Source organism: Nannospalax galili, unplaced genomic scaffold, assembly GCF_000622305.1.
Source record: "Nannospalax galili isolate Female #2095 unplaced genomic scaffold, S.galili_v1.0 scaffold311, whole genome shotgun sequence".
NCBI classification, from domain to species: Eukaryota; Metazoa; Chordata; class Mammalia; order Rodentia; family Spalacidae; genus Nannospalax; species Nannospalax galili.
Window position 1 is genome coordinate 4,130,859 of NW_008330298.1, and position 25,968 is coordinate 4,156,826.

General features: G+C 42.3%; 2 protein-coding genes across 7 annotated transcripts in view; both read right to left on the reverse strand.

Annotated features, from left to right (window-relative positions):
• Positions 1-309: 309 nt before the first annotated feature.
• Nkrf (NFKB repressing factor) lies at positions 310-15,079 on the reverse strand. Its single transcript, XM_008844053.3, has 3 exons — positions 14,347-15,079; positions 4,273-4,403; positions 310-3,282 (listed from the first exon to the last, which is right to left on the reverse strand). Exons 1-3 carry the CDS (start codon positions 14,610-14,612, stop codon positions 1,328-1,330), a joined length of 2,352 nt encoding a protein of 783 aa, XP_008842275.1. The 5' UTR covers positions 14,613-15,079; the 3' UTR covers positions 310-1,327.
• Positions 15,080-17,397: 2,318 nt separating this feature from the next.
• The window catches only part of Septin6 (septin 6), a 77,700-nt gene continuing 69,129 nt past the window's right edge, over positions 17,398-25,968 (reverse strand). Inside the window, exons 10-11 of one of the 6 annotated variants that reach the window (XM_017800935.2) lie at positions 25,712-25,756; positions 19,109-20,716 (exon numbers count right to left, since the gene is read on the reverse strand). In XM_017800935.2, the coding sequence (XP_017656424.1) occupies positions 25,753-25,756 (4 nt within the window). In that variant the 3' untranslated portion in view covers positions 19,109-20,716; positions 25,712-25,752. The other 5 variants (XM_029568988.1, XM_008844066.1, XM_029568969.1 and 2 more) reach the window with 5 other exon arrangements.

Here is a 25,968-nt window from a genome sequence, read left to right on the forward strand (position 1 = left end):
AGGTGTTTAACTATCAATATTCACTTGTCCTATTGTGTGGTTTTACTTGATTTATCTGAGATACAATAAAATCACATAAAAGTGAACAGTCTAAGATGTGACTGAAGCCAGAATGATGTACAGGAAAAACCCACCCCAAATCAAATAAATAAAAGTCAAAAAGTCACCCACGTGATGAGTGATGGATTCTCTTCCCATCTGCTAAATCACATGTGCTCTATGACTGAAATATTTCATGCAAACACCACTTCCATTCTCCAAAGACCCAAAGTATTACTACGCTGCTCTCCAGAAATAAGCACACCAACATTTTGATCAATTTTGGCTCCTTTTTATTCAGGAAGCATACACTAATTCTTTTTTATACATTTTTTACATTCCAGAAATAAGCGAAAATAGCAGTTTTAAATATGTTATAAAGTTGGCTTTGGGGCGTGATAAGCTTTTTGAGAGAGGGACCAGCCAACTGACCTTTTCATCAAAGCACCAGTGTCTCTTCAGTCTTTTACCAAGCTCTACCACAGCCATGGCTGCCTTGGATGTGGCGCACACTGTGTGAAAGCTACAATGGAGAGTTGCTGTGAGGCTCTCTGCAAGGCACCAAGAACAAGCAGTTCAAGCTTCCTTTCTCCCAACTGAAAGTTTTTTTTTTTTTGAAACTCAGCAATGGCTCTCTCAAGTAGTACTCTCTCAGCATGAAGACTAGAATTTGTTAAAACTCATATATCACAAGATACAGTAAACCACTTCCAATATTCTGGAAATCACAGGATAGAAGTTATAAATAAACACACACTAAAAGTTCTTTTACGAAAGTTTTACACCATTTAATTGGTAAGGACATTTACATATACAGCACAAACTACTTAAACATTCTATAACTGGCTTCACACAAAGATGAAAATAGATAATACAAAATGACCTGACATTTTCTGTAAGTCTGGAATTAAAACTGTAGTTTAATTAAGAGTCAATAATGACTTTACATATTGTTGCAGATTGCTGTTCTATGCTCTTTAAAATGTGAATTTCTTCCTCAGGGTGAAATTCCACTGGGATGGGTGTTCTTGCTTGTACGAACTACTAAATTCTGAGGGACACAACAATATCAAAGACATAAACAGTAACTGCACAATTTCATCTGCTGGATTAAGCTAATACAAGTGGACAGAATTAATTCTTCAGGTTTCAATACCTAATAAAGCACTATATGAAATGAACAAGGTGAAACATCTTAAGAATGAATACTCTGCAACCAGAACATGTAGTATTTTTTTTAAATGTATGATCTGTCTCATGTGGCATTTACAAGATAAACCAGAAGACCTCAATTTGCTTGGGGCATAACAAGTTCATAATGTCCTACTTGGCCTTCCTGTTTGAGTTGATCTAGGAGGTCTTCCTTCCGCCTTTTTCTACCTACTACCAGGTACCTATCATGGCCCACCCCATGAGACTTACTCTTCAGGCCATACTTCTGAGCAATCTGATGTATTTGCTTGCGTTCGTCATTGGTCAGCTCTGTGGAGAAGGTCAAATCCGTGTGGCTCTCGGAGCGGGCATAATTTCTGATGATCTGTTCAATATCCCTCTTGGCAATTTTATTGACTCTCTCTACATCTAGCCCAAGCCCTTCTCGCTTATGCTGCTCTTTGACTGAGATAGGCTCCCGTATGCCCTCGCCAGATTTCCCTAAACCACCACCCGTCCAACCCATCTTTCTCAGCAGCTGATTCCCTATGTTATCTTCTTTGATTTGCTGTTTGTAAGCTTCCTCTGCTGAGCGACCCTGAATTTCATTTCTTGAAATCACATCTTCAACAGTCCCTTTCTTCAGGTTGTTAATGACAGTTGGCTGGGTCTTTTTGAGGGTTTTCACAGCTTCTCCAGCAGCTTCATATTTGACACTCTTCTTCACTCCAACCGCTTCTGCAATGACTTCACTCTCTAGAATCACCTTGCATTTCCAGCGGAGGCCAGTCATCCTCTCATACACGTATTCAACTGTCATTCGATTAAACTGAGCTGTGTCGTTCAGTGTACACACAGGATTAGAAGAATTTTCATAAACGACGAGATCCTTTATGTCTTTCTTCTTTCCAGAGCCTCTGGGTGCAGAGCCAGAATGGCACTGGGAACTTTTGACAGATGGATAAGTGGGCTGGGTTTTTTGAAGAATTTTCAAAGCCTCATCAGCAGCTGCATGTTTGCTTGTTTTCTTGGTTCCATAACCTTCAGCTAAGCAGTGATCTTGGAGAAACACTCGACAACGCCATGTGCGATTTGGCATCATCTCATATTTGTACTCAACTGACATTTTGTTGAATGAGGCAGAATTGTTAAGGATGCCAATGGCATCGTTTGCGTTTTCTGTAATGACAAAATTGGTCCAGTGTTTGGCAGAACTATTAAAAACAGGCTGCCCAGAAGCATCCTTCCCCAGCATCACCAGGTCTTCTGGTGGTTTCAGAGCTGGGGGAAAGTCATACGAAAGCATGCCAATCTGACACACCACAAGGTCCTCTCCAACTGTGTGCTTGAATTTCCGCCGGACAACTCTCACCTCAATTCGCTTCTGCAAGAGTTTGACGGCTAGCTCAGTAGCTCGATCCCTGGACCCATTCTTGCTGCCTGCATAACCTGTAGTTAGGTAGATATTTTGGCATCTAACTTCACAAGCGTAACCATCTGTGAGGAGTTTTTTATTTTTTGGGATGTCAGCCGGAGGAATTTCTTTTAAGGGAGCATATATATACTCAGGATTTGTCTTACATGCCTGAATACAACGAGTTAGCATGTAGGTATAATTAATTTTATCAGATCCAGAAGTCATCTCTGGATTAGAAAGGTTCTTCCAGATAGTTGCTGTTAACTTTTCAATAAAATACTGCTTCTCGGCTACCACTGACTCAGGATATGTCTGTGAAGCAGGCTCAGGGACTACCCTCAAGTTTGCCTGATGGGGTGTGCTGCTTGGGGCAGGGTTCCCACTGTCAAAATACATGCTGGCCGTCATAGGGTGATCTTTTGTGAAAATAAATCCCGATGAATTGCAATACTGAGAATGCCCATCTTGTACATTGAAAGAGTCTTGAGTATAGTCTTGGTAGAAGTTTCTTGGCATGCTGACAAAATGCATTTGTTCATTTATATCTCTTGTTTGAGGACCATAAGGATCTTCCTGTCTTTCATCTTTTGAACTACTAGCTACAAAATGGACAGGTTCAAAACGAGGTCTCACATGGAATTTGGAACCGGCTTGCTTTTTAGGAGGATTTTGACCTATAGAATGAGTGAAATTTACAATTTATTAAAATGGGAGTATTTCAAAACGAACCAAGCAGGAAAATAGAACTAACCATATTATTTGAAAGCTGCACTGTTGAAAAAAGGTCTGTCCCTGCAAAAATGCCAAGCCACCTGGGTAAAGGGATTCATATCACTGAAAAAGGTTCCGCCACAAGGATCAATACTCCCTTTCATTCTGTGCACAAAGGAAGACTCCTGCTAGGAAATAACCCACTCAACCAACTATGCAGGTCACCTCCGTGCATGACTAAATGATTCTCCATCCAATGAGCTAATGCACAGGTAAGCTGTACTCAATCTTTACCACCTGTGCTCAAAATGTCAAAGGATTGCAGATGGCTCTAATGCAAGAGGTGACGACTACATGTACGTACATAAATCTCTTGTATTAGAGGTGAGTGACTGTGATAGCACTTTACATAGCTTTAACTACAACATTAAAAAAGTCAGAAGATTCCAAAGGCTTTCATCAAAACCTGAGTTCTGACCTACCCTGCACAAAAGGCTCTTTGCTATATATTCCTAGATCAAACAACATCTGGAACCTATGATTAAGTATTGGGGGGGGGAGACAGGCAGGTATCGCATTTGAAGCTATGGAAGAGTTACTAAGTCTATAGCAGAGACTAGTGCTTCTTCCGTACAGCACTCCTCGGTAGAAGGCGCGTCCATCTGGACCCATCCAAAGAAATTTAGTTACTCAGATACTCAAATGATCCTCGAATGAGACTGTTCTCTTTAGAGGAAGGTTCCATGACACAGACTTGAAGGGCAGCATTATAGGACTTCTGTATTTTCAGTTTTTTAGTTCTACTTAGCATCTTCAAATTATATGCAAATTGAAAATCTTTTATCTTTTTGTAAAAGCCAATGCTACCAGTATTATTTGAAGGCATAGGCCACACTCACACTATTCTAAAGAGCTAAGCTTCAAATCGCACCTCTGGAAACAAGTATACTCACCATCATACATCGAAAGGTGGCGCTTCTGGCCTCTAGAAGGTTTGGGCAGCATCAGATCATATGAAGGCATCTCCCCAATATCAATACCTTCAGCCATATGCAGAATTTTTTCCATCAAGCGTGGGCTGTACCTATATGAGTTAATGTACAATTAAAACGGACAAGGATACACTTTGTTTAAAGGCTTCTAAATCAGCCAGTCTTATCACTGTTCCTACACAACTTTATCAATAGGGTATTTTGGTTATGAAATCAAAGAATCAGCCCTAAATTCTTTTCCTGTAAAATGAATAAAAGTTATTGATTAGAAACGAAGCATAGGACATATAAATATAAAATATTTATAACCTAGACCTTACCTTTAAAACTTGAATTGAAAATATCAGTGTAAACTCATGATTTGTTCTTCTCTTTCATATATGCTTTAAGTGTAAACAATTAGATTTATTTGTTTACAGAAATACTAAGAGTGTTAACAGTAGCCTGGTTGCTAATGTACAAATTGTGCTCACAATCATTCCTCATGAAAAGGAATCATGTTCCTTAGAGAAATGCCTATTTCCAAGTCTAGGACAAGAAATGTCTAAGAGGAACCTGGGAAATCTTCCTGGGCCTACAAATAAGCAAGCTGTCAAAGACCACAGGAGTTGTGCCAACAATCGGAATAGACTCCTGGCAACAGGAGTCAATCTGAGTATCAATAATAACTGCAATGAATTAATGTATGTCTGATATGCTGAGACTCTATTAGTTCATAATACTTACAAACCCATTATTGGTCATCTTTGGAGGTTGTAGGGAATCAACTCATTATTCTGTAAATAAGTAAATATTAAAGGAAGAAAGCAAGTGTTTATCCTGAGTTTTCTTGTACAAACAACACCTGAGAGCAACCAAACAATTGGTGAGGAAAATCTCTTTTAAAGATTTATTTTTAATATTTTAATTATGTGTATGTGTGTGGGTCTCTATGTATGTATGTGCATCTGCATGAAGGTGCCCATGGAGTCCAGAAGAAGGTATCAGATCCCCTGGAGTACAGGGGGTTGTAAACAGCCCCATGTGAATACCTGGAACAAAACTTGGGTCCTCTGCAAGAGCAGCAAACACCCTGAACTGCTGAGCTATCTCTCCAGTCCCAGAAAAATCTCTTTTAGAGAAGCATTGCAACTAATTAATGAAGAAATGATAGACTACTATCATTCTGCAAGCTCCAAGTTACTGGTGAAAGGTTGATAGGGAAGAATCCAGAAATGGACACACACAAATATTACTCAACTGGTAGTTGACAAAGGTGTAAAAACAACTCCAAGGAGGAAGGATAGCCTCTGCAACAAATGAGCACCTATATGTAAAAACCAGGGAAGCAAACCTAACCCACACACTTTACAAAAATACCAAGTGTAAAACTATAAAACATTTAATTTAAAAATAGGAGAAAATCTTCAGGATGTAGGCTAGGCAAGAAGTCCTTAGACCTGACACCCACCAGAAACATGATCCACAAAAGGAAGCAGGGACAAAATGGACCATATTAGGATTAAAATCTTGTCTTCTTAAAAGACTCAGTACAAAAGACAAACTACAGACAGGGAGAAAATGTACAGTTGACAAAACACTAGTTAGCTCACAAACTCAACAGGAACAAACACAAACTTTAAAAATGAACAAAAGAGCTGGGGACAGTAGCACATGCCTTTAATCCCAGCACTTGGGAGGCAGAGGCAGGCAGAGCTCTCTGCGACTGAGGCCAACTTGGTCTACACAGTGAGTTCCAGGCCAGCTGGGAGTACAGGGAGACCAGACCCTGTCTCAAAAAAAAAAAAAAAAAAAACAAAAAAACAAAAAAACAAAAAGAGAGGCAGGAAAGATGGTTCAGTGGGAAAAAGGGCACTTGATGTATAAAACAGGAGGCTCCAGGTTCAAATTCCCAGAACCTACATAAAAGCTGGGCATGGCCCTAAATGTGGGGGGCAGAGACAGGTGGATCCCAGGGGCTTGCTGGCCAACCAGCCTAGCCAAAACGGTGCGCTTCAGGTTCAGTGACAGACCCTGTCTCAAAAAATAAGGTAGAGAGCAACTGAGGAAGACACCTGAAATCCTTCTCTGGCATCTGTGTGAGCCCACCCACACATCTATGTGCACATGCAAAACACACACATCCTAACAAAAGACAATGATAAAGCCTGTCACTAAAGAGTACAGAGAGATTACAAATAAACACACAAAAAGATATTCAACACTATTAGCCACCAGGGAAATGCAAATGAAAGACACTATTGACCTTATCGAGATGGCCAAAATATAAAATAGTGATGACACTAAATGCTGGCAAGAATGCAAAGAAATTGGATCCTTCACACACTGCTGGTAGGACTATAAAATGGTATAGTCACTCTAGAAAAAAAATTGACATTTCCTAATAAAACTAAATATCAATTACCTCATGATCTGGCCTTGTACACTTGGGTATTTATCCCAGAAAAATGAACCTTATATGCTAACACAAAAACCTGTACTGTACATGAATGTTTGCAATAGCTTTATTTGTAATAGGCCCTATAATCAGTCTGGAAATATTTCAAGAGATGAACAGTTTTGAGATGGAGAGAAGGATCAGTGGTTTGGAACACTAGCTGTTCTTGCAGAGAACCGGGGTTCAGTCCCTAGCACCCATATGGCAACTAACCATGGTCCCTAATGTAACTCTAATTCCAGGGGATCTGATGTCCTCTTCTGGCCTCTGTAGGCATCAACACATATGGTGCACTTACATACATGCAGGTAGAACACTTGCTTTATTTTTTATCTTATTGAAACACGGTCTCCCTGTAGCCCTAGATGGCCTGTACCTCGCTACGTAGACCAGGCTGACCTTTACTCCCAGGCCTCCCGAGTGCTGGGAGTAAAGGCACGCGCCACCATGCCCGGCAAAAGAATACTTCTTTAAAAAAAAAAAAAAAGAGATGAAGAGTTAAACTGGGACACACACGTACACATGTACACACACACACAGAGTAATACAACGGAACAAGGCACTCATATAGGCAGCAGTGAGAAGGGGAAGGAGATATGGTTATTTAAAAAAGGACACTAGGAGGGATCCTTATAGCATTGGGAATACTATGTATCTTTAAAAAAATTTTAAATTTACTATTATTTTGTTATGTGTGTGAGGATATGTGCTATGGTGCCACATGTGGAGGTCAGAGGACAACTGAGTAGAAAGTTTTCTTTTTCAAACTTTACGTGGATTCTAGGGACCAAGTTTAGATTGTCAGGCTTACATGGCAAGCACCTTTACCTCCTGAGTTATCTTGCTGGTCCACAAATACTCTGACTGTAGAGGTAGATAAAAAATTTTACATATAGTTCGAGGGGTGTTAGCTCAGTGCTAAGAGGGCTTGCCTCCATAGGAGGCTGTCCATAGGTTTCATTCCTAGCACAAGCCAAAACCTAGTCATGATGAGTTGTACAGAACAAAATAGACACATATTACTAAAACTAGGGGATTCTGAGTAGGATCTGTTGGTGATGGCAATGTCATTATCCTAACAGTGGCATTATATCATCGTTGGGGAAATGGGTAAAGAACACTACTGGCCTATGACTAACAGAGAGCTTTCTGGTAGCATTTGGGTAAAAAGTAACTATGACAGCTTTACACGTGTACTTGTGAAGTTGAATAAAATTTTCCATTTTCAGCACAACAGGCTCTACACCCACCAGATGTCTTTCCTTATAAAGCATGAATCAAGACATGGTAGTCTTCACTGACAGATTATGGGAAGCTAGCTCAAGTAAGTACAACCTTGCATTTCCTACAGATAACTGTGACTGCAGCTAACATCAGTACTTGAATAGCAGGAGTAATTCTATTCTTATTTACTCTTACCTGAACATCAGAAAGTATAGTCTAAAACAGCATGTATTCTAAATCTCACTTCCCTTCAGGTGTAAGCAACCCAGTTTCCAAAGTAGAAGATGAAAATAGGACAATAAAAAAAGAGATAAAGTCCACAACTTTTAGAACCTTGCATCTGTACCACAAACTAGGTGGTACAACCAAACCACTCACCTTGATTCCAGTCACAATTCTCCAAACCTTCAAATCAGAGCCAGATTCTGAGCATGCCACAAAACTGAAAATGGCATGTGTCATATGATGTGCATGAAGGATCCAGCCACCTAGGAGTCATTCCATTCAACCTAGATTTTCCCTCAAGTTTCTTCCCATACTGGTAATTACTGTACCTAGTTATTGCTCTCTATTCATTAGAATTGCCACAAAATTCACCATCTCTCACAGGCTATAAAAATAAACCCTTGCGTAGGTTGCCAACACAGTCAGATCCTCTCTTTATTAGGAAGTCATGATACAAAAGAAGGCCAGCCAGCTTGAACTAGAATGGAAGAGCATCATGACACCTAATCCTTGACTAGTTAAAAAAAAAACACCAAAAAAAACAAAAAGAAACCCCATACATTTTATAGTTTTTAATAAGCTCACTAGGATTATATATCTATTCCTAAAATTATCCAAATAAAACTTGCTGAAGGATAAAGCAGTGGTTCTACAAATTTTAAATAAACCAAGGCAGTCATTACTGTTTTCCATAGTGGCTTTTCCATACAGCATCCAAAAATATCTTTAACTCCAAAGAAAACCCACCAAGAAAAGCGTCGCCATTCTAATCACTGTTAACTTCAGTATCATTTTAAGTGGTCATTTTTTTTTTGTTTTCTATGTTCTCTGATCACTAACTGATCATCTATGCTGATTTGTAACCTATTACATAAGATTTTTCTCTACGTCACTACTGCATACATCTGTTCTACCTTGATTTTGCTATGCTCAACATCACACTCACAGATTTGAGCATTCTAGGCAAAGAGTCTACCACTGAGCTACACCCCTCAGCCCACTACCACATGAGTGTTTCTAGCTATACAATATTCTGCATTATGGAAAATGAGGTAAAATACCATTAAGGCAAATATAATTTTAAGATGTACACATGTAGTTACGTCCATTAGACTGTAAATACTTAGCTGGGTGTGGTGACACATGTTTTAGGCACAACACTCGGGAGGCAGGCGGATCTCTATGAGTTCAAGGCCAGCCTGGTCTACATAGTGAGTTCCAGGCTGGCTGGGGCTACAGGGAGACCCTGTCTCAAAAAGACCAAGCCAATAACAACAACAAAAAAAACCAAAACCAAACCAAAACAACAAAAAAAAACCCAAAAATAAAACTGAGATCAGAGCTGTGGAGATGGCTCAGCAGCTAAGAGTATTGGCAGCTCTTGCAGAGAGGACCCAGATTTGGTTCCTAGCACCCACATAGCAACTAACAACAGTAACTCCAGTTTCAAGGGATCCCATGCCCACTTTCTAGCCTCCATGGGCACTGCATGTAGATGGTACACTTACATGGTATACTCATACACGTAAAACAAAACCAAAAATAAATAAACTTAAAAAGCTGAGATCAGAAAATGAAGATTAGGATTTCAAAAAATAAACTATTAATTCAAAGCTACTTATAAGACTTGTGCACCTATAAGCAAAGTTAGTTTCATGACATATCTACCTGGAATCTCAAATACCAGTCTTGTATTGATGAGGAAAAGAAATCAGGGTAGGTAAGTTGATTTTGTGATAAGATACACTTTCTCTATTAATGTGTTATCAAAGATAAGTAAGTGAGAATTCTGCTTCTAATCCTATTGATCAAGAAAGACTGAAGGGCCAGGTGTAATGGTGCATGCCTTTAATCTAGCACTGGGGAGGCAGATCTCTGTCTGAGTTTGAGGCTAGCCTGGTCTACATAGCGAGTTCCAGATCAGCTAAGAGATACACAGTGAGACTCTTGTCTCAACCAAAACAAAAAAACAAAACAAAAAAAAGGAAAAACTAAAACTAGAAAAGCCGAATGTTTTAGGTAATACGGACATTCTGCCTTTTTAAATGGCTGTGGGTGGAGCTTGGTAGTAGAGCTCTTGCCTTGCATGCAGTGAGACTCTGGGTTCTATTCCCAGTCCTGCAAAACAAACATAATCTGTAAGTAAAAACTATATAGGAACACCACCTCCCACTTTCATATGCACAATTATTTAAGTGCCATATATATAGCTGATTAGAACACTGTACTCATTTTTATTAGCCATAAGACATTATTTTATAAATTGCCTGAAGGAAAAAAAATCTTTTTTTCTAAGATTTGTTTTTTTTTTTGGTCTTTTTGAAAAAGACTCTCCCTGTAGCACCAGCTGGCCTGGAACTCATTATGTAGACCAGGCTGGTCTCTATCTTAGAGATCCACCTGCCTTAGCTTCTCAAGTACTGGGATCAAAGGTGTGTGCCACCACACCCAGCAACTTTTGAGATTTTTTTTTTCTTAAGGCAGGGTCTCACTATGACCTACACTGGCCTGGAACAAAGTAATCTTCCTGTCTCAGACTTACAAGTGCTAGGACTACAGACATGTCATCACATCCAGCAAAAACTCTTGATAAGCTGTTTACTTTTATAAATCGGAACAAGTGAAGAGAAATAATCTCAGCTCTTTGAGCTTCTTTGGTCTCTGGACAATGAGACTGGAGGGCTGGGATGTAGCTCAATTGATAAGAGTGCTTGCCTAGTATGCTTGAAGCCCTGGGTTTGATTCTCAGCATCCCATAAAACCAGATATGGTAGTACACCTTGTGATCTCAGCACTCAGGAGGTGGAGGCAGTGAATCAGAAATTCCATGTCACCCTCAGCTACATAGCAATGAAACGCTGCTTCATTGATCATATTAGTAGCATTTCTCAGACTGTGTTCCTTCAATCAGCAACATCAGCATCATCTGATAACAATAGAAATAAAAACTTCGGGGTCCTTTCTCACATCTTCTAAATTGGAAACCCTGGGGGTGGGTCCCAAGACTGTTTTATGTTTAACAAACTTAATAGGTGGTGGTGGTGGTAAAAATGATTTTAGAGAGGGTGCCCTTATTTAGCCTAGCTAATCCCAAATTCACCATCCTCCTGCTCAGTATCCTGAGTGCTAGGATTACAGTCTTCTGCCACCACACACAGTATCCCTAACGTGATTTGGGTGCATGGTTATGTGTGAGAATCACAAATAGAGTCAAGAAAAAATTGAAGAGCTGGGGAGATGGCTCAGTGAGGAAAGTGCTTGCTGGACAAGCATGTGGACCTGAGTTTGGATCCCCAGAGCCCATGTAAAACCTAGGCACAGTGGTACCTCTGTAATCCCAGTGCTGGCTGAGTGGAGACAGGATACCAGTAGCTCAATGGCCAGCCAGTCTAGTCTAACTGGTGAGCTCTAGGTCCGTGAATCTGTCATGAATGAATGAATAAATAAATAAGAGCAATAGAGAAAGATACTCAACATGGACCTCAGGTCTCTAAGAGTGTACACACTGGCAAGTGTACCCTTACACCACACAAAACATACATCTTGCATGCATACACACACACACACACACACACACACACACACACACAGAGATATTCAAAATTCTTTCATGGAAACTGCCACTATCACCAAAAGAAATGAAAATGGTCTGCCTCCCTGGCACATTTGAGCAGTTCCTGTCCTGTAGTTGTGATAAAAAAAAATCAGATCACCTTTTATTTCAGCTCCCCCTCAAATGCAATCCCAAAAGTCCTTCCAGTGGGAAGAAAGTACAAAGGCTTCCCCTTTGTTACTGTTCACAGCATGTTCTGCCTATCAAATCATGGCCCTAGAACAACAAATTAACACTTTAACTTTGCTAAGGGCTGTGTCGCTATGTTTCTGCTTTTACTTGAGAGAAGAGTAGTTTGTCACATAACACATGAACTCAGCCAACATTAAGAGAAAATGTAGATTTTTACCTAGCAAAGAAGAGAATTAACACAAAGTCTGCCTAAAGTGGAAGACAGTGCTGCGTCCCTCCCTAGCTTCCAAGATTCTCTTTGGCCCTTCCCTTTCCCTACGTCTAAGTGATCAGATATAATGAAAACATTCCTTTTCAGTTCACCTATTTGATCATCCTATAGTAAGTCTTACACCAATTTAACTATAAAGTAACATGATGGCTCTTCTATACATATGATCTGCAGGTGCACACCCATAACATTCTGGGTGCTTAAGCTTTTAAGGTCAACTACCACTGGCTTGGTTTGTGTTAATGCCCTGGTTATGTACGACACTGCTGTTCTTGGGGTATAATCCTGAGATACAGAGATATGGCTTACATCAGTTACTTGTTTTTATTTCTGATCCTTCTTTCCCCAATATGGCAGCGGAGTCTGAGTGGAAAAAGCAATGAACTGGATATAGTTGTAGGTCCTTGCACAAGTCACTGAAATTCTCTGCCTCCATTGAGTTTAAAAGTGTAAAAGCCCCAATGCTGTCATTAAATAAGATCGTAAGTGTTTCAAATACATCACAGAGCTGTATTCATCCATATTCATCCATCATCCCCCAGACATTCACTGGGCAGCTACTGTGCTTATGTGGAAGACTGCACTAGATTTCTTCCAGACACTGGTGACAAACGTGTGAATAAGAGTCAAATCCTTTTCCTGTCACAAACTTGCATTCTAGTGGGAAGGTTAACTGTTTAATTATGAACCCAAAGCACGGTTATTCTCCCCTATTATTTTTTTTTTCAGGATTTCCATTCCCTGTGGCCTTCTGCAATATTGAGACTTACAATCATATGACAAAGGCACCTTTTTACTGTAAGAACAACACTGTTAGATGAAGGTCAATTGGATTTATCTGACACTTAATTGCTGAGGCCTCCCCAGTAGCAAATGGGTCCTCCAGTGAAATAAACATTATCTCTAGAGGTAGAAATTATGCTAACCTAGAGAAGATAGAAAAAAAATTTCTATGACAGGGCAGAGCAAAGTATCACACTGAATGACATGCTCAACAATTAAGGGTAGGAATGGACAAGTCTGTTTCTGCATCGCGTAGTCATTCCTAGAACTGAAAACTGAACTGGCTGAACTGTATCTGATCCTTTTCCAGAATTTCTCATCCTTCCTAATTAAAAAAAAAAAAAGAGGCTGTTAGGCAAGAAGGCAAAAAATTAAAAAAGCTTTCCTGTCTATCAAAGTAATGATTGGTGTAATAGAAAGTCAATTTGGGGTGCTGAAGGACAGAAGATCAGGAATCCTGCTTTTTAAAAAAATGCGTTGGAATCATACTGCAGTCCCTCCACTGAACGCAGAGCGCTTTCCAAGAGGCCTGATTGGAAGCCACCAGGTTCTAGGAAACAGACACAGACACACACACCCTTTAAACCTCACATAGGCCAAATGTTCATTCACCATATCCCACTTAAGGTGAAAAGAGGGCAATCCATTTTGACAGCAGATATATCCATTTCTTTGTTTGAGTCTAGACACATTATGCGCAAACCTACCAGGAAGTCTGACACTGCAGCTCAGACACCTGCTACATACTGCCTCTCCAGAAGGCAATAAGACACAGCTGGGGGGCTGCAAGAAGGCGGGGGGGGGGTTCATGTAATGGAGATGGAAGGAGAGAGTGGTCAGGAGACTAGGATTAGTACCGCGGAGTCACTTATCCTCCCCCGCAGCTCCGTCTAACATTCTCTGCAGATATCGCATCCTTGGAAGACCCTACGCAGGTTTGAGGCTCTGCTATTTATCATTTCCCACACACCTTCCAATACCATCACCAACCACAACTGACTACCTCTCAATAATCCTCTTCCAGGAGCTGCTTTATCTCCATTCCTGGTCCTGAAGGGACATTTTTGTGCCCTCCTGGGCTGTCATGTCATTGCCTACCACCACTGTCGGCCACTCCACCCCCAAACCACTAGTCAAGCCTCCCCAAGTCCTCTAGCTTCTTCAAATCTCCAGCCTCCAAGCCATCAACCGCATCCCATCCCTGTCCCTCTTTGAATCACCATCACTGACCCCCTCCGTCCCCAAAGCCATCCGTAGAACCCCACCTCCATCCTGGGTCCCTCACCCTCATCCCACCCCCATCACCCACCTCCCACGCTCCTCCATAACCTGACCTAACACCATCCTCACCTGCAGCCCAAGAAAACGTGGTTGGTCCAGGCAGCGGAGAGCGCAAGGAGTTGGTCCAGGGCAGCCCCGGGATAGCTGTGCAGGTGCCGACAGATGAAGCTCCGCCGCAGAGCCCAATGCCAGTCACTTTCGTGGCTATAGCGCCACTGCTCCAGAACTGGTTCAGGCGGGGGCGGCGGGAGGGGCGGCAGCGGCGGTGGCGGCAGGGGGGGCAACGGCGGCGGCGACAGGAAGTCGCCCCCCAACAGCAGACGTCCTCCAGCCATCTTCTCCGCCTGCGAGCGGGGAGCCCCCGCCCCCACCCGTAGGATGAAGCGGGCTCACTGATCAATGGCAAGCGAGCTAGGCGACAGGGATCCAGGCCGGTGGGAGGGGCCGGGCGAGGAGGGGAGCGCCGAGATGCAAGGCCGACCCTCAGGGGGATCCGAGAGAGTGCCTGAGGGGCCACGATCAAAGGGAAACGGGGAGCACCAGCCCCTGTCGCCACGCCGGGGCGCACGCTGGCTGCACCGCTCCACCTCGTGAGGAGCGAGACCGCGTCCTCATGCACCGCGCGCCCGCGCAGGCCTAATCGCACCCCGTCGCTCAGCGCCTCCTCGGACCCGCAGGCCCACGCACTGCGCGAGGGCCGGGAAAGAAAAATAACAAGGACAGGCACGCTCGACTCCCCCTCTTGGCGCTCAGCCTACCTCCCCGCGTGCAGCACCGCGCTCGTGAGCCAATGCGCATGCGTCAGAACCAGTCGCTAACTTCCAAATCCCGCCACCAAATCTCGCGCGATGGGTTCTTTTTCCCTTCCTCTGACGAATACACAAGCCTGGGACTGACGCACTCTGGTGACAAGCGGAGGGTGGGGACTCTGGGATGGCAATGTTTGAAGGTTCTTTGAGGTTCCAGAACATGACGATTCCGCTAAGTCCCTAGAAGGTCCCCTTAGGTGATTAGATAGCAGCGGTGGCTGGCCTGACGCTCTTCCCTGAGTGTTTCTAAGCCCTGCAACACTGACGCTGTGTCCTTTGGGAGAAATTTAGGTTTGCGATGGATTTGACATGTTTTGCATGGCAGCTCTCTGAGATGCCTCTTTCTACAGAGAGGACAGAGCTTAAAAATTCATTGTGGTGTTCATCATCAGCTTTGGGGCTGATTGTGAGAGCGTAATAAAAAAATGAGATGTTGCAAAGAAAATAACAGCGTCACTTCTCAAGCCAATCCTTTTATCTGTAGTTCACTTGTTACACACTTTTCTGATCATGATTGCAAGCAATCCTGTGTTGTATCAGTTTATTTATGATTTTGTTTTTTGACAAGCCCAGGCTGGCTTCAGACTCGGTATGTAGTCAAGGGTGACCTTGAACTTCTATCCTGCCTGCACCCCCCAAGTGCTGGGGTTACAGAATGCACCACCATGCCCTCATATTTCAATTTTAAATGTACAAATAACGAAGGAGTGGGGCTGGAGAGATGGCTCAGCGGTTAAGAACACTGGCTGTTCTTAGAGAAGACCCGGGTTCGAATCCCAGCACCCACATGGCAGCTGACAACTGTCCTTAACTCCAGTTCCAGGGGATCTGACAACCTCTTCTGTCCTCCGCAGGCATTACACTACACGGGTGCACTTACCTACATTCAGGCAATACACGCATACACATAAAGTAATAATAATAAATACGATGGAGCCCAAAGACCGTAGTTAAATATAGTTTGGGGCAGCAAATGGCAGATCATTATATAGATTACAATCTCGGTGATAAAAATTAATCCTGCATAGATTTAGCTGGCCCACTGGTATCAGGACTACTGGATAGGGTGGCTTTTGACCCATTACCTTCTTCAACTTAAAAAAAAAAAACACCAAAACTTTTTATGTGGGGCTGGAGAGATGGCTCACTGGTTAAGAGCACTGGCTGTTCTTGCAGAAGACGGGGATTCGAATCCTAGCGCCCACATGGTGGCTAACAACCGCCTGTAACTCCAGTTTCTGACCTCCTTGGGCATTGCACGACATGAGTGCACTTACACACATGCAGTCATAACACTCATACACATAAAAAATAAAATTAAAACATTAATTTTATATGTATGACTGTTTTGCCTACATAAGTGTGCTCTGGGAAGATCAGAAGAAAGTGCTGATCGAACGCAGGTCGTTGGGCTTGGTGGCAAGCGCCTTACCATCTCACTGACCAGTCTTTGGTTTTCTTAGCAGAGCTTTCCCGAGAGCCCGCCTGACTCAGGGCTCAGTATTTTTCCATACCACCTCAGAGATCAGCCACTGCTCAGCGACGTCATAAGCGATTATGGCCTCACTCGTCTGCCCCCTAGTGTGTGAGCTTCATAGAGGTAAGTGGAAAGATGTTTGTTGTGGTACCCAGCTTTCAAATACAGAAGATGCAAACCACTCACTGGTCCTTTCTTCAGCATCTGACTATTAGGGAAATGAAGCTGAGAGAAGATAGCCCCACCTCGCTTGCAAACAGAATTCTCAAAACTGACCACACTTCCTCTTTCCTACATTAAAACTTGGGAAAATGAAAGCCTGTCTCTTTGTCTGTCTCGCTCCTCTTCTCCCTCTCTCTCCCCCTCCCCCTTCCCCTCTCTGATAGACACAATATTCTACTTAGTATCTACAGAATGCCTTTCAACCCACAAAATTTGGGGAATGTTCACATCACAGGAATATATGAGAGAAGCTGTGTGAAGCTGTTTCCCTTCCTAAATTAAAACTCACCTGAATCTTGTTCTATGGGGCGCCCCCACTGTTTCCTCGCTGCAGGTATCATCCTGGTTGATGCTCAGCTAAACTGACTAGTTCAACCAATCCTAATTAAACTAAAAGTAGAGAACTTCCCACTCACACCCGCCCTGTCTCAGTAGGAATTTCAGAGGCCAAGAGGAAAACAGGGGCATGGCAGTCCACTGAGGAAGTCTTAGTGGGCTCATGGCATCTCCCCAAGTCCCTCAAATTACCTACTTAGGAGGCAGCCACTCAGTCCTAAAGTAAAACATGGAGAGCCTCGTTGCCTAATGATAGGATCAGATCACATAGTCATTGAGCATTTCTTTGAATTTTATTGAAAATTGACATGGACATTAGAAAGATATCAAGCTAAACAGTGCTGGTTCTGGGATGTATCTCATGGAAAATGAAAGCCCCAGGGGGCAGTGACCAGTCACACCTTTGAGCAAAAAAGAATAATGCAGAAGAAAGGATAAACAAACACAGATTCTGGAAAACATGCAAAGAGGCTCTCTCAGGAGACACGTCAGCAGAATGGTGGCGTTGGCGGCAGGGATATATGGAGATGAGTCCATTCACATGGTATTCAGGTGTAAGTAAAGCCAATGAACTCAAGGCAGATTTACCAACACCAAAGCTCTCCCTCCAGATTCGAAGTTGAGCAGAAACTTCTCACAACCCTCCTCCCCCAAATGCCCTTGGAAGTTTGGAGAAATTCTGCTCTTATTAAGCTTAAAACCCCTCACATCTTTTTCCACGTGAATGTTAATTGATCCATTTCTCCCCCTTACTGGGGTCTGCAGAAGGTCTGTGAATGCTGAAGATGTGTCACTCAACTTTTTCTTCCATCTTCAGAAATAGTATAATAGTGGCCGAAGAGAGTCAACCCATTGAACCAGAGAATTGTTTTAAAAGAAAAACATGAAACTCAAAACCTCGTGAACACCACTTCCACACCCACAGCTGAGGTCTCCCGCCCCAGTCACTTAACACTTGGGTGAGTAGTCCTGTGAGTGGCCTCTCTGAGGTTACATTTGGTCCATTTCCAGCTCTGATGGTTCTTTTCCTGCCTTGTTAAGTTTAGGACAAGACACTTCCATTTAAAATACCATGTAAATCAGAAGAGAGCTTCTTGCCTGGACACAGGGACACATGTACTCTTGTTGAGTGTGGTGTATGTGTGCGCAGTTGCGGGGGAGAGGGAAATGGTTGATTTCTTGTTTGAGACAGTATGGAACCCTAACTCTTCTATAATGGCAGTCTTCTCCTTTAGACTTAGTGCAGCTGCTGAAGACAAGGTTAAAAAAAGCTGGAGAGGGAGAGAGAAAGAGAAAGAAAACATGAAATTAGCCAAAGAGAAAGGACATTCAAAGTAAGATGTGATGGGAGTGGGCAGTGTAAGGTAGCATAGATTATACACTGAGAAGACAGGAACAGGTCACTGATAGGCCGTCATCATGGGGAAATCTGCGGAAGACGTTTGAAGAATACCACACACCAGTTTAATGCTTCTTGCTTTAATTAAAAGTAAGCACATATTAACAGCCACATGTGAATGCCAAACGATTAAAACAAAAACTGGAAGAAAAAAAAAAGATCCAAACTGTAGGTGGGGCAAGCAGACTTCTTGGCTTAAGAGAAATGACGGGTATATGTGTATTTGTGTGTTCAGGAAAGCTATTCCATTCCAGTCTGGGAAAATAAAAGCACAGACCATTTCTAATGACTGGTTTTGTTTCACCAGAAGTAAAGAGAAAACTTAAGCCATTAAAAAAATATATCAACAACTATACGAATTAAAAAGCCTTTTCAGGCCTGGCATGGTGGTGCTCACCTTTAATCCCAGCACTTGGGAGGCAGAGGCAGGCGGATCTCTATACGTTCCAGACTAGTCTGTTCTACCTGGTTATTTCTGGCACAGTCAGAACTACATAGTGAGACCCTGCCTCAAAAACAACAAAAAAACAAAAACAAAAACCACAACCCCCCCGAAAATTTAAAAACATACCTTTTTCAGTGAACAAAATCAAAAACCTTTCTGTCTACAGTGAGAAAAGCTGCTCAGTAAGTATCTGAATTATTGTAATAGGTTCAATTGCCTTTTATATCTATCAAACTTCCTTCATTACAAGGATCCACACGGGGTACTAGTGAAATGTACACTGCCCTGGTCCTGGTCCAGACTTATAGGAAAACTATCTGGTAGGTGCCATGGCATATGGTCTGGAGCTGTCACTTTGCCTTCTTCTACCCATCCCATCCTGGGGTGTTTTTCCATGTGAAAACCCTCAAGACTCCTCTAACACTGACTGGTTTCTTTGAACATCAAAAAAAAAACAAAACAAACAAAAAAAAAAAAAAACCTTGTCTCCAGGAACATGTAAATAATTGGATCCCTTGATGAGATGGATTGAGAACAGGAGATATAAAACATAGCTTGGGTTGGGTTTTGCCAAGAAATAGCAGTGGGACCTTAGACAAGTCCCTTCAGTTCTCTGGGCTTCGATTTACTCCTACAGAACAGGAAGTTATTTCTGTCACACTGACCAAAAAAGCTCTCTTCTATATACAGTTCTGCTTGCTTTCAGAAGGTTGTGTGGCTCAAATACTTGTGAAGTAGTTTGAGATCCGCAAGCCTCTAGTAGCAAATCTATATACAAATATAAATGAGAGGCCTCCTGCTTATAAGGCACATACTTCTTCAGGGGGATGGTTATTACTAGTTGGCAGTCTGGGAAGGTGGATTTTAAAAACCCAAGGCTGTAAATAAGGGGCCTCTCTCAAGGAGACCCAGACAGCTCTAACTCAGCAGCCTGTCTCTCTTACCAACTGGTGGTGTATCTGAGGGGATTTGAGGATTCTGCTTTCATCTTCCTGTTCTTGGTGATCTTGCTTGGTTTTATTTCCAGGCAAAGGATCTCCTAAAAATGCTTCACTTCGACTTGAATTTTTTCCCAAGAATCTAACTTATGCTTTCCCATCGTCGCCCTATACTTGCCTCTGGCCACCAACCAATACATATCAAAATTTCTTCTCACTTTGCAAACAAGAAAAGAGAAAATGCATGCATTTACATGCTTGTCTTTAGCTATTCCTACTTTTTGTTTCCTAGTATTAACTATAATTGTCCAGAATAACCCACTTTTTTAACACCACTTCAGAAGGCCTGCAAAGTTTGGCATTGCCTTGTGTGTTTTAAAGGAAGTGATTATAAAATCACCCTGAAAACATGAAAAGGAACTGGGCATTGTGGTGCATACCTTTAATCCCAGCACTCAGGAGGCAGAGGCAGGTCGATCACTGTGAGATTGAGGCCAGCCTGGAATGGTCTACATAGCGAGTTCCAGGCCAGCTGGGGCAACATAGTGAGACCCTGTCTTTAAAAATCAAAAAATGAAAAGGAAGAAGGTCATGGTCTGTACCAGTGGGGCTGGGAGGCAGGAACAAGTTGCAGAACTCAAAAAAAAAAAAAAAAGGTGAGGCTTGAGGTACCACAGCAGGGGGTGGAGGGCCCAGCTGCCAAGCACCAGAAAGAAAAGTTGTCAGTTAAAATAGGAACCTTCGTTTAAAAGGCTAAGTGGAGTCCAGTCCAGCTGTAGCGGGGCATACTATTCAGTACACAGCCATGGATTACTGCAAAGGAAGGGCAGAGAGACGCCATATTAGCCACAAATCATTGCCAGGTCGCCTCTAGCTGTCACTCTGTCACTAGCCAAACACCAAGGCCTCATGGCCTTGACAGCATAAGGCTCTGTACTTCAGAGGGGCTCCAAAAGTCACAATCAGGTGGGACCCATTATAAAACTTAGGACTAGGATGTGTTAAAAATATCAAATCCTTAGACTAAAGATAAAGAGCTTTCAAGGGACAATGTCTCCTTTCTTCCCTCCAGCTGATGGTCTTTCCCTCTTTTTAATGGCATGTGTACAAAATGCAGATTCAAATCACTATACTCACTAAGTAGACTAGAAGACTCATCCAATCAAACCCAAGCCCAAGCTTCTTTGATCAGCTTGCCAGTTTACAAATGAGATTATTATTCCTGCTATTGGTTCTACCTTATTGGGATGATGAGAGCCCTCAAGCAAATGACCAGGCAATGCTGAAATCCCTCAGGAGAATTCTGTGAGTCTATCATTCAAGACTCTAGAATGGTAATAACATTCTAAATTATTCTCTGTATCTCTGGGGTACCCAGAGTTATATGGAGGGGAAATTTATGCTATTTGCTCCAGCAATTTCGTTTTATAGGAAGGACTTTTAGTAAATAAATTCATGGCTGACTTTTAACACAGCTTGAGTAAGGTGACTTTGAGTGAATGAAAACCAGAAAGAGCTAGGCTAAGAGGCTAGAAGGAAAAGGTATCACAGGACCTTCTTTTGGAGCCTCTGAGAAAGGGCTGTATCTCCTAGGATTAGAGGAGGGGCAGGCAAGCTCAGTGACTAGGCTGCAGGAGACTAACTGGACAGCTCTGTGTGCTAACTGGTGCTTATCCAGCCATGGTAGATGGAAATACCTTAGGAAAGCAAGCAGTAATCAAAGTTCATGTGGGGAAGCTGGTGCATCAAAAGTAGAAGATAGCAACTGCTGAACATGTTAGACCAGCAAGGGATGGATATGGGGGAGTGTGGGGGCACAGGTAGCTAGGGGTACTTGGACAGGGACTGAGATATGGGATGCATCTCCAAGCCTTGTGATTGCTGGCTTCTTGGTCAGAGACCAGACATCATCCTCTGACCCTCAGGCTTCTATAAACATTCACAGGAAGAGAGGAGGGCATAGGTTGTATGCCCCCCAGACATGTTAAGTGGGAAATAAAGAGAGGGAGGCCCAGCTCTGTTGCTCAGGAAAGGGCGCGTCTACAGGAAGCCCAAACTGAAAATGAAAAAGAGAAGGGGGCTGGGGTTAATGAATGGATGGACCAAAAAAAGAAGAAAATTAAGTCATGATGACTAATGGGTAAATTAGAATACAGCTGTTAGATGTTCTTAAACTCTTACTGCACTGGCTCCTCGGAACATGCTTTCTCACATACATGAACCCATGACGGTAGCAGTAGTGGTATTAGAAAGCAAAACAATGATCAAAACCCACTCAAATACTTTTTCAAATTTGGTCTTAATGAATGACACCCCCCGCCAACAAACTCAGAATACCAAGTCTCCAATGGCCTTAGGCCACCAGAACAGCACCAGGTTTTCAGCCCCTTGTCCCATAGGGAGAGCAGAAGAAGCTGAGGCTTCAACTCAGGTATCCTTTGGAGCAAGCCTAGTTAGCTAAATGGTACCTTAGCCAATACCTGTTTGCCAAGTGGGTGGTAGGGAGTTCCAACCACCTTGACCTGAAAACTTGAGCTACAAAAGCCAATCATTGTGTTCATACAACAGTTTGACCTGTCTTTCCCCCATTGGAATAATTTCTATGACATAAATAGGTGAAGTCGTGTTGATCCCCATGTCACATATGAAGAGACTGAAACACAAGTGTTGCAACTGACTTTCCTGTGGTCACAAAGAAAGTATCATTACATCCAGGATCAGAGATATCTATTCAAGACTCTTCTGTCACACTGAGTTGGAAGAAGTAACTCACTAGAGGCAGGCCTTCTAAAGATATATCTTGTCCCTCTTCTTTTCTTTCTGCTTCCTGGCTGACATGAAGTGAGCAGCTCTGCTCCACTGCATCCCCTCCACTATGATGCTTTGTCAGGACCTAGACTAGCTACATCAATGCAACCAAGTGACCATGAACTGAAACTTCTGACATGATGACCACAAATAAATCTTTTCTCCCTTAATTTGATTTTCTTAGGTATTTGTGGTACAAAACCCAACACAGTATTTATCCCCTTAAATAAGGGCTCTTTGGGGGAGTAAAGTTAGAAGTATATGCATATATGAGCCTATGCAATCAAATTTTTGAAATGAATAAATACACCTGCGCCCCCACATACATACATAAAACTGTCTGGGGGGAAGCACATACACGCCCTCAAGTAAACAGCGTTTATTCCAGGAACTAGAACTTCAGCCTTCTTGTTCCTATTTTGCCACTAACACACTCTGCGATCCTTACTAGTCTCTCACATTCTTTCCTTCTCTGCTTCTCAGAGCTCTGATAAGGATGAGATATCATGTTGGAAAAACACTTTGAAAAGCAGTACATGCTATATGAGTGTTTTTGCCTCTTTATTTTGTCTACTTCCTAGGGGAAGAGTAACCCCCACCCTCAAACACTGCAGTGGCCTATGTTCTGGGCTTCATGGGAAGGTAGATATGTCAATATGGGCACATGGTTCATATACCATGCACCCCAAGGACCAATAACCAATGAGACTTAGTATCTAGAATTTTTCTTATAATTACAGGGCTGCAAATAGTGTCTGGGTGTCTCTTTCCTATTATGTCAGAGCTGGAGAGGAGGCATTTACTCAGCCTACATGCCAGGTGGCTTTGCTGATCAACCACCCAAATGAGGGCTTTGGGAAGGAGGCATGTTCCCTTTGCTGCTTTCAGATCCTAGGTAGCTAAGGCCCTCCCAGACTGGCTCATCTAGAATTGCTTTTGTGATCTACAGAGAAGCTTGCCAGGAAAGGTCAACCTACTTGGGTTTGGAGTTACCTGTTGCAGCTCTATCAATTGTCTCTTACTTGTAAGGCATGGCTTTAATCACAGATTTTCCAGTATTCATTTTAGCAACAGTCACTAACAATGACATACTAGGGTAAACCCGAATGAAATCATGTCAAGCCACGTGCAATGAAATCTGAGTGAACTGAAATGGAATTCAGGATACATTTTTCCTGTTCTCCTCATTGAAAATGGTGGAACAAAAAAACTCCATATGAGTAAGGCTCCTACTATGTACAGATGCTTTGCTAGGCAGCGAGTTGACAGCAGAGAACGGTGACTCTAGGAATTTAGTCTTCCTAAAAGGAAAACCACGGTTTGATGCCAGGGCTCTAACAGGACTTGCTTTTAAGCCAGGCAGTAGATCATTCTATTGTTCTTTTAGGATGAATTTGTTTGGCTCAGTTTCCTGGGCTTTATGTTTCAGAAGCCTTGATGGACTTCCTCCTCAAGATTTGCTTGAAAGGAGAGTGTTTTGCCAGATGCCCAGAGTCTCTACTGCAATAGCTGCAGCCATCAGTTTGGTGACTAACAGCAGGCTCTTCAACTAAATCATGAACTGCATGGCTGAGCAGGGAGACATGCAGGGAGAAATCTTCTCAATACTGCCTAGTACCCTACACAAACAACTAAAAGTTTAAAAGGCATTTATGCTACCACTGGAGTACCTACCTCCAATACCGACTAGACATTTTATGTTAGCAAATGATTATTAATTTGGTAGGTGTGATAATGATGGCTGTGTGTGTTTCTTAAAGGTCATCATCTTTTAGAATATATACTATGTATTTTGCAGATAAAATGATATGGCTTTTGCCCTACAATAATCCAGCATGTCTGGGGTAGTTGAGGAAGCAGGATTAGCCATATGGTAATGATTATTTGGTGGTTGGATTCTGGGGTCATGGGTCTGCATTGTACATTTTTCTTCTTCTCTTTTCCACAGTTGAAAGTTTCCACGGTAAAGTTTAAAAAATAATAAATGAATCTGTGTTGTTAAAAATATTCATATTCTGTTTCCCTCCACTACCTGAGTCTGGCAGAGTAGACAAAAGGTGTTTAACCATGGCTTTCAATCTTCCTATAATGACAGCTTTCACTCTCCTTAAAAGCTATGTGATGCCAGGGACTGTTTTATTTGCTTCTGTAGACACAATCCCTAGCCCTCGGGAATCCTTATCAAGAATTGCCTACTTACCTCCTTAGCAGAGGTTTTCATGAAGCTTATGCTTATAGAATTAAAAACTTTAAAATTCATTTATTATTACTATGTGTGGGTGCACGTGCCATGGTGGGTGTGAGGCTGGAGGACAACTTTTGGAGTTGGTTCTCTTTTTCCACCTTTATAGCCACTAGGCTTAAAGAGCAGGTGCCTTTACCCACTGATCCATCTTGCTAGTCCTTACTTGTAGAATTAAATGTACAGATTCCCTACCGTATCTGAGTTCTCTTAATTTTCTTCCACTTTGATTATGGTTTGAGGGGGTACAACTGAAAGAAATTGGAGAATGTGAATCCCTCAGATAAGAAACAGTTACTAGAGGGAAGCAGAGAAACAATTTCTCATTGTACATTCCCAAATGTGGTGGTGGTCGGGGGGTGACTCAGTATTGACTGTGACATTGTAGGCAGGGCTTGTGAACTCAGCAACTTCCTGCATCTCATCACAATTCATTTTAAAAGTCAGGATTATAGCTCTTTAAGAAAAAAATGCCCAAATTGAAAACTTACATATTGGTCTCATGATCTACCTGTGCTACCCTGCTGTTCAAGCAACAAAGGTCTGCAAAGTCTCCTTCTTTAATCAGGCAAGCATTCCACATGTACTGTGCACTTAAAACCACACCAGGCTACTTCTTCAAACTGTAAGTCACGTGAGGAAACCAGCTGGCCCAATGAAGCATTTTCTTTTATGGTTAGATATGTGTGAGGTGTGGGGTTTGGGAAGATATGTTCTAGAAGCCACTGCCAGTTCTATTTAGAGTTAATAAAGCTTACCAGGACCCTGGATCTCATGCAGCATGCAGCAAACAGCAGAATTAACTGTAAAACAGTAAGAGCTGATGAAGATGGAGCGAGAATGAGGAGAAATCCAATATTAAGAATTGATACAAATGATGAAGTGTTAGAGGTCAAAGGAGATTAGGAGTAGCAGGGAAAGGAAGTGGGAAGGGTGGCTTGGTAGGGACCCCTGAAACACCAGTATTCTTTCTTAATGTCCTTAACGATAGTTTGAGGAACTTCTGGATATGGGA

Coding starts and splice junctions, on each gene's coding strand:
- Nkrf (XM_008844053.3), bottom strand. CDS start 14,612: ATGGCTGGAGGACGTCTGCTGTTGGGGGGCGACTTCCTGTCGCCGCCG. Junction 4,404..14,346: donor CACGTTTTCTTGGGCTGCAG/GTGAGGATGGTG, acceptor TAACTCATATAG/GTACAGCCCACGCTTGATGG. Junction 3,283..4,272: donor CCACCTTTCGATGTATGATG/GTGAGTATACTT, acceptor CTCATTCTATAG/GTCAAAATCCTCCTAAAAAG.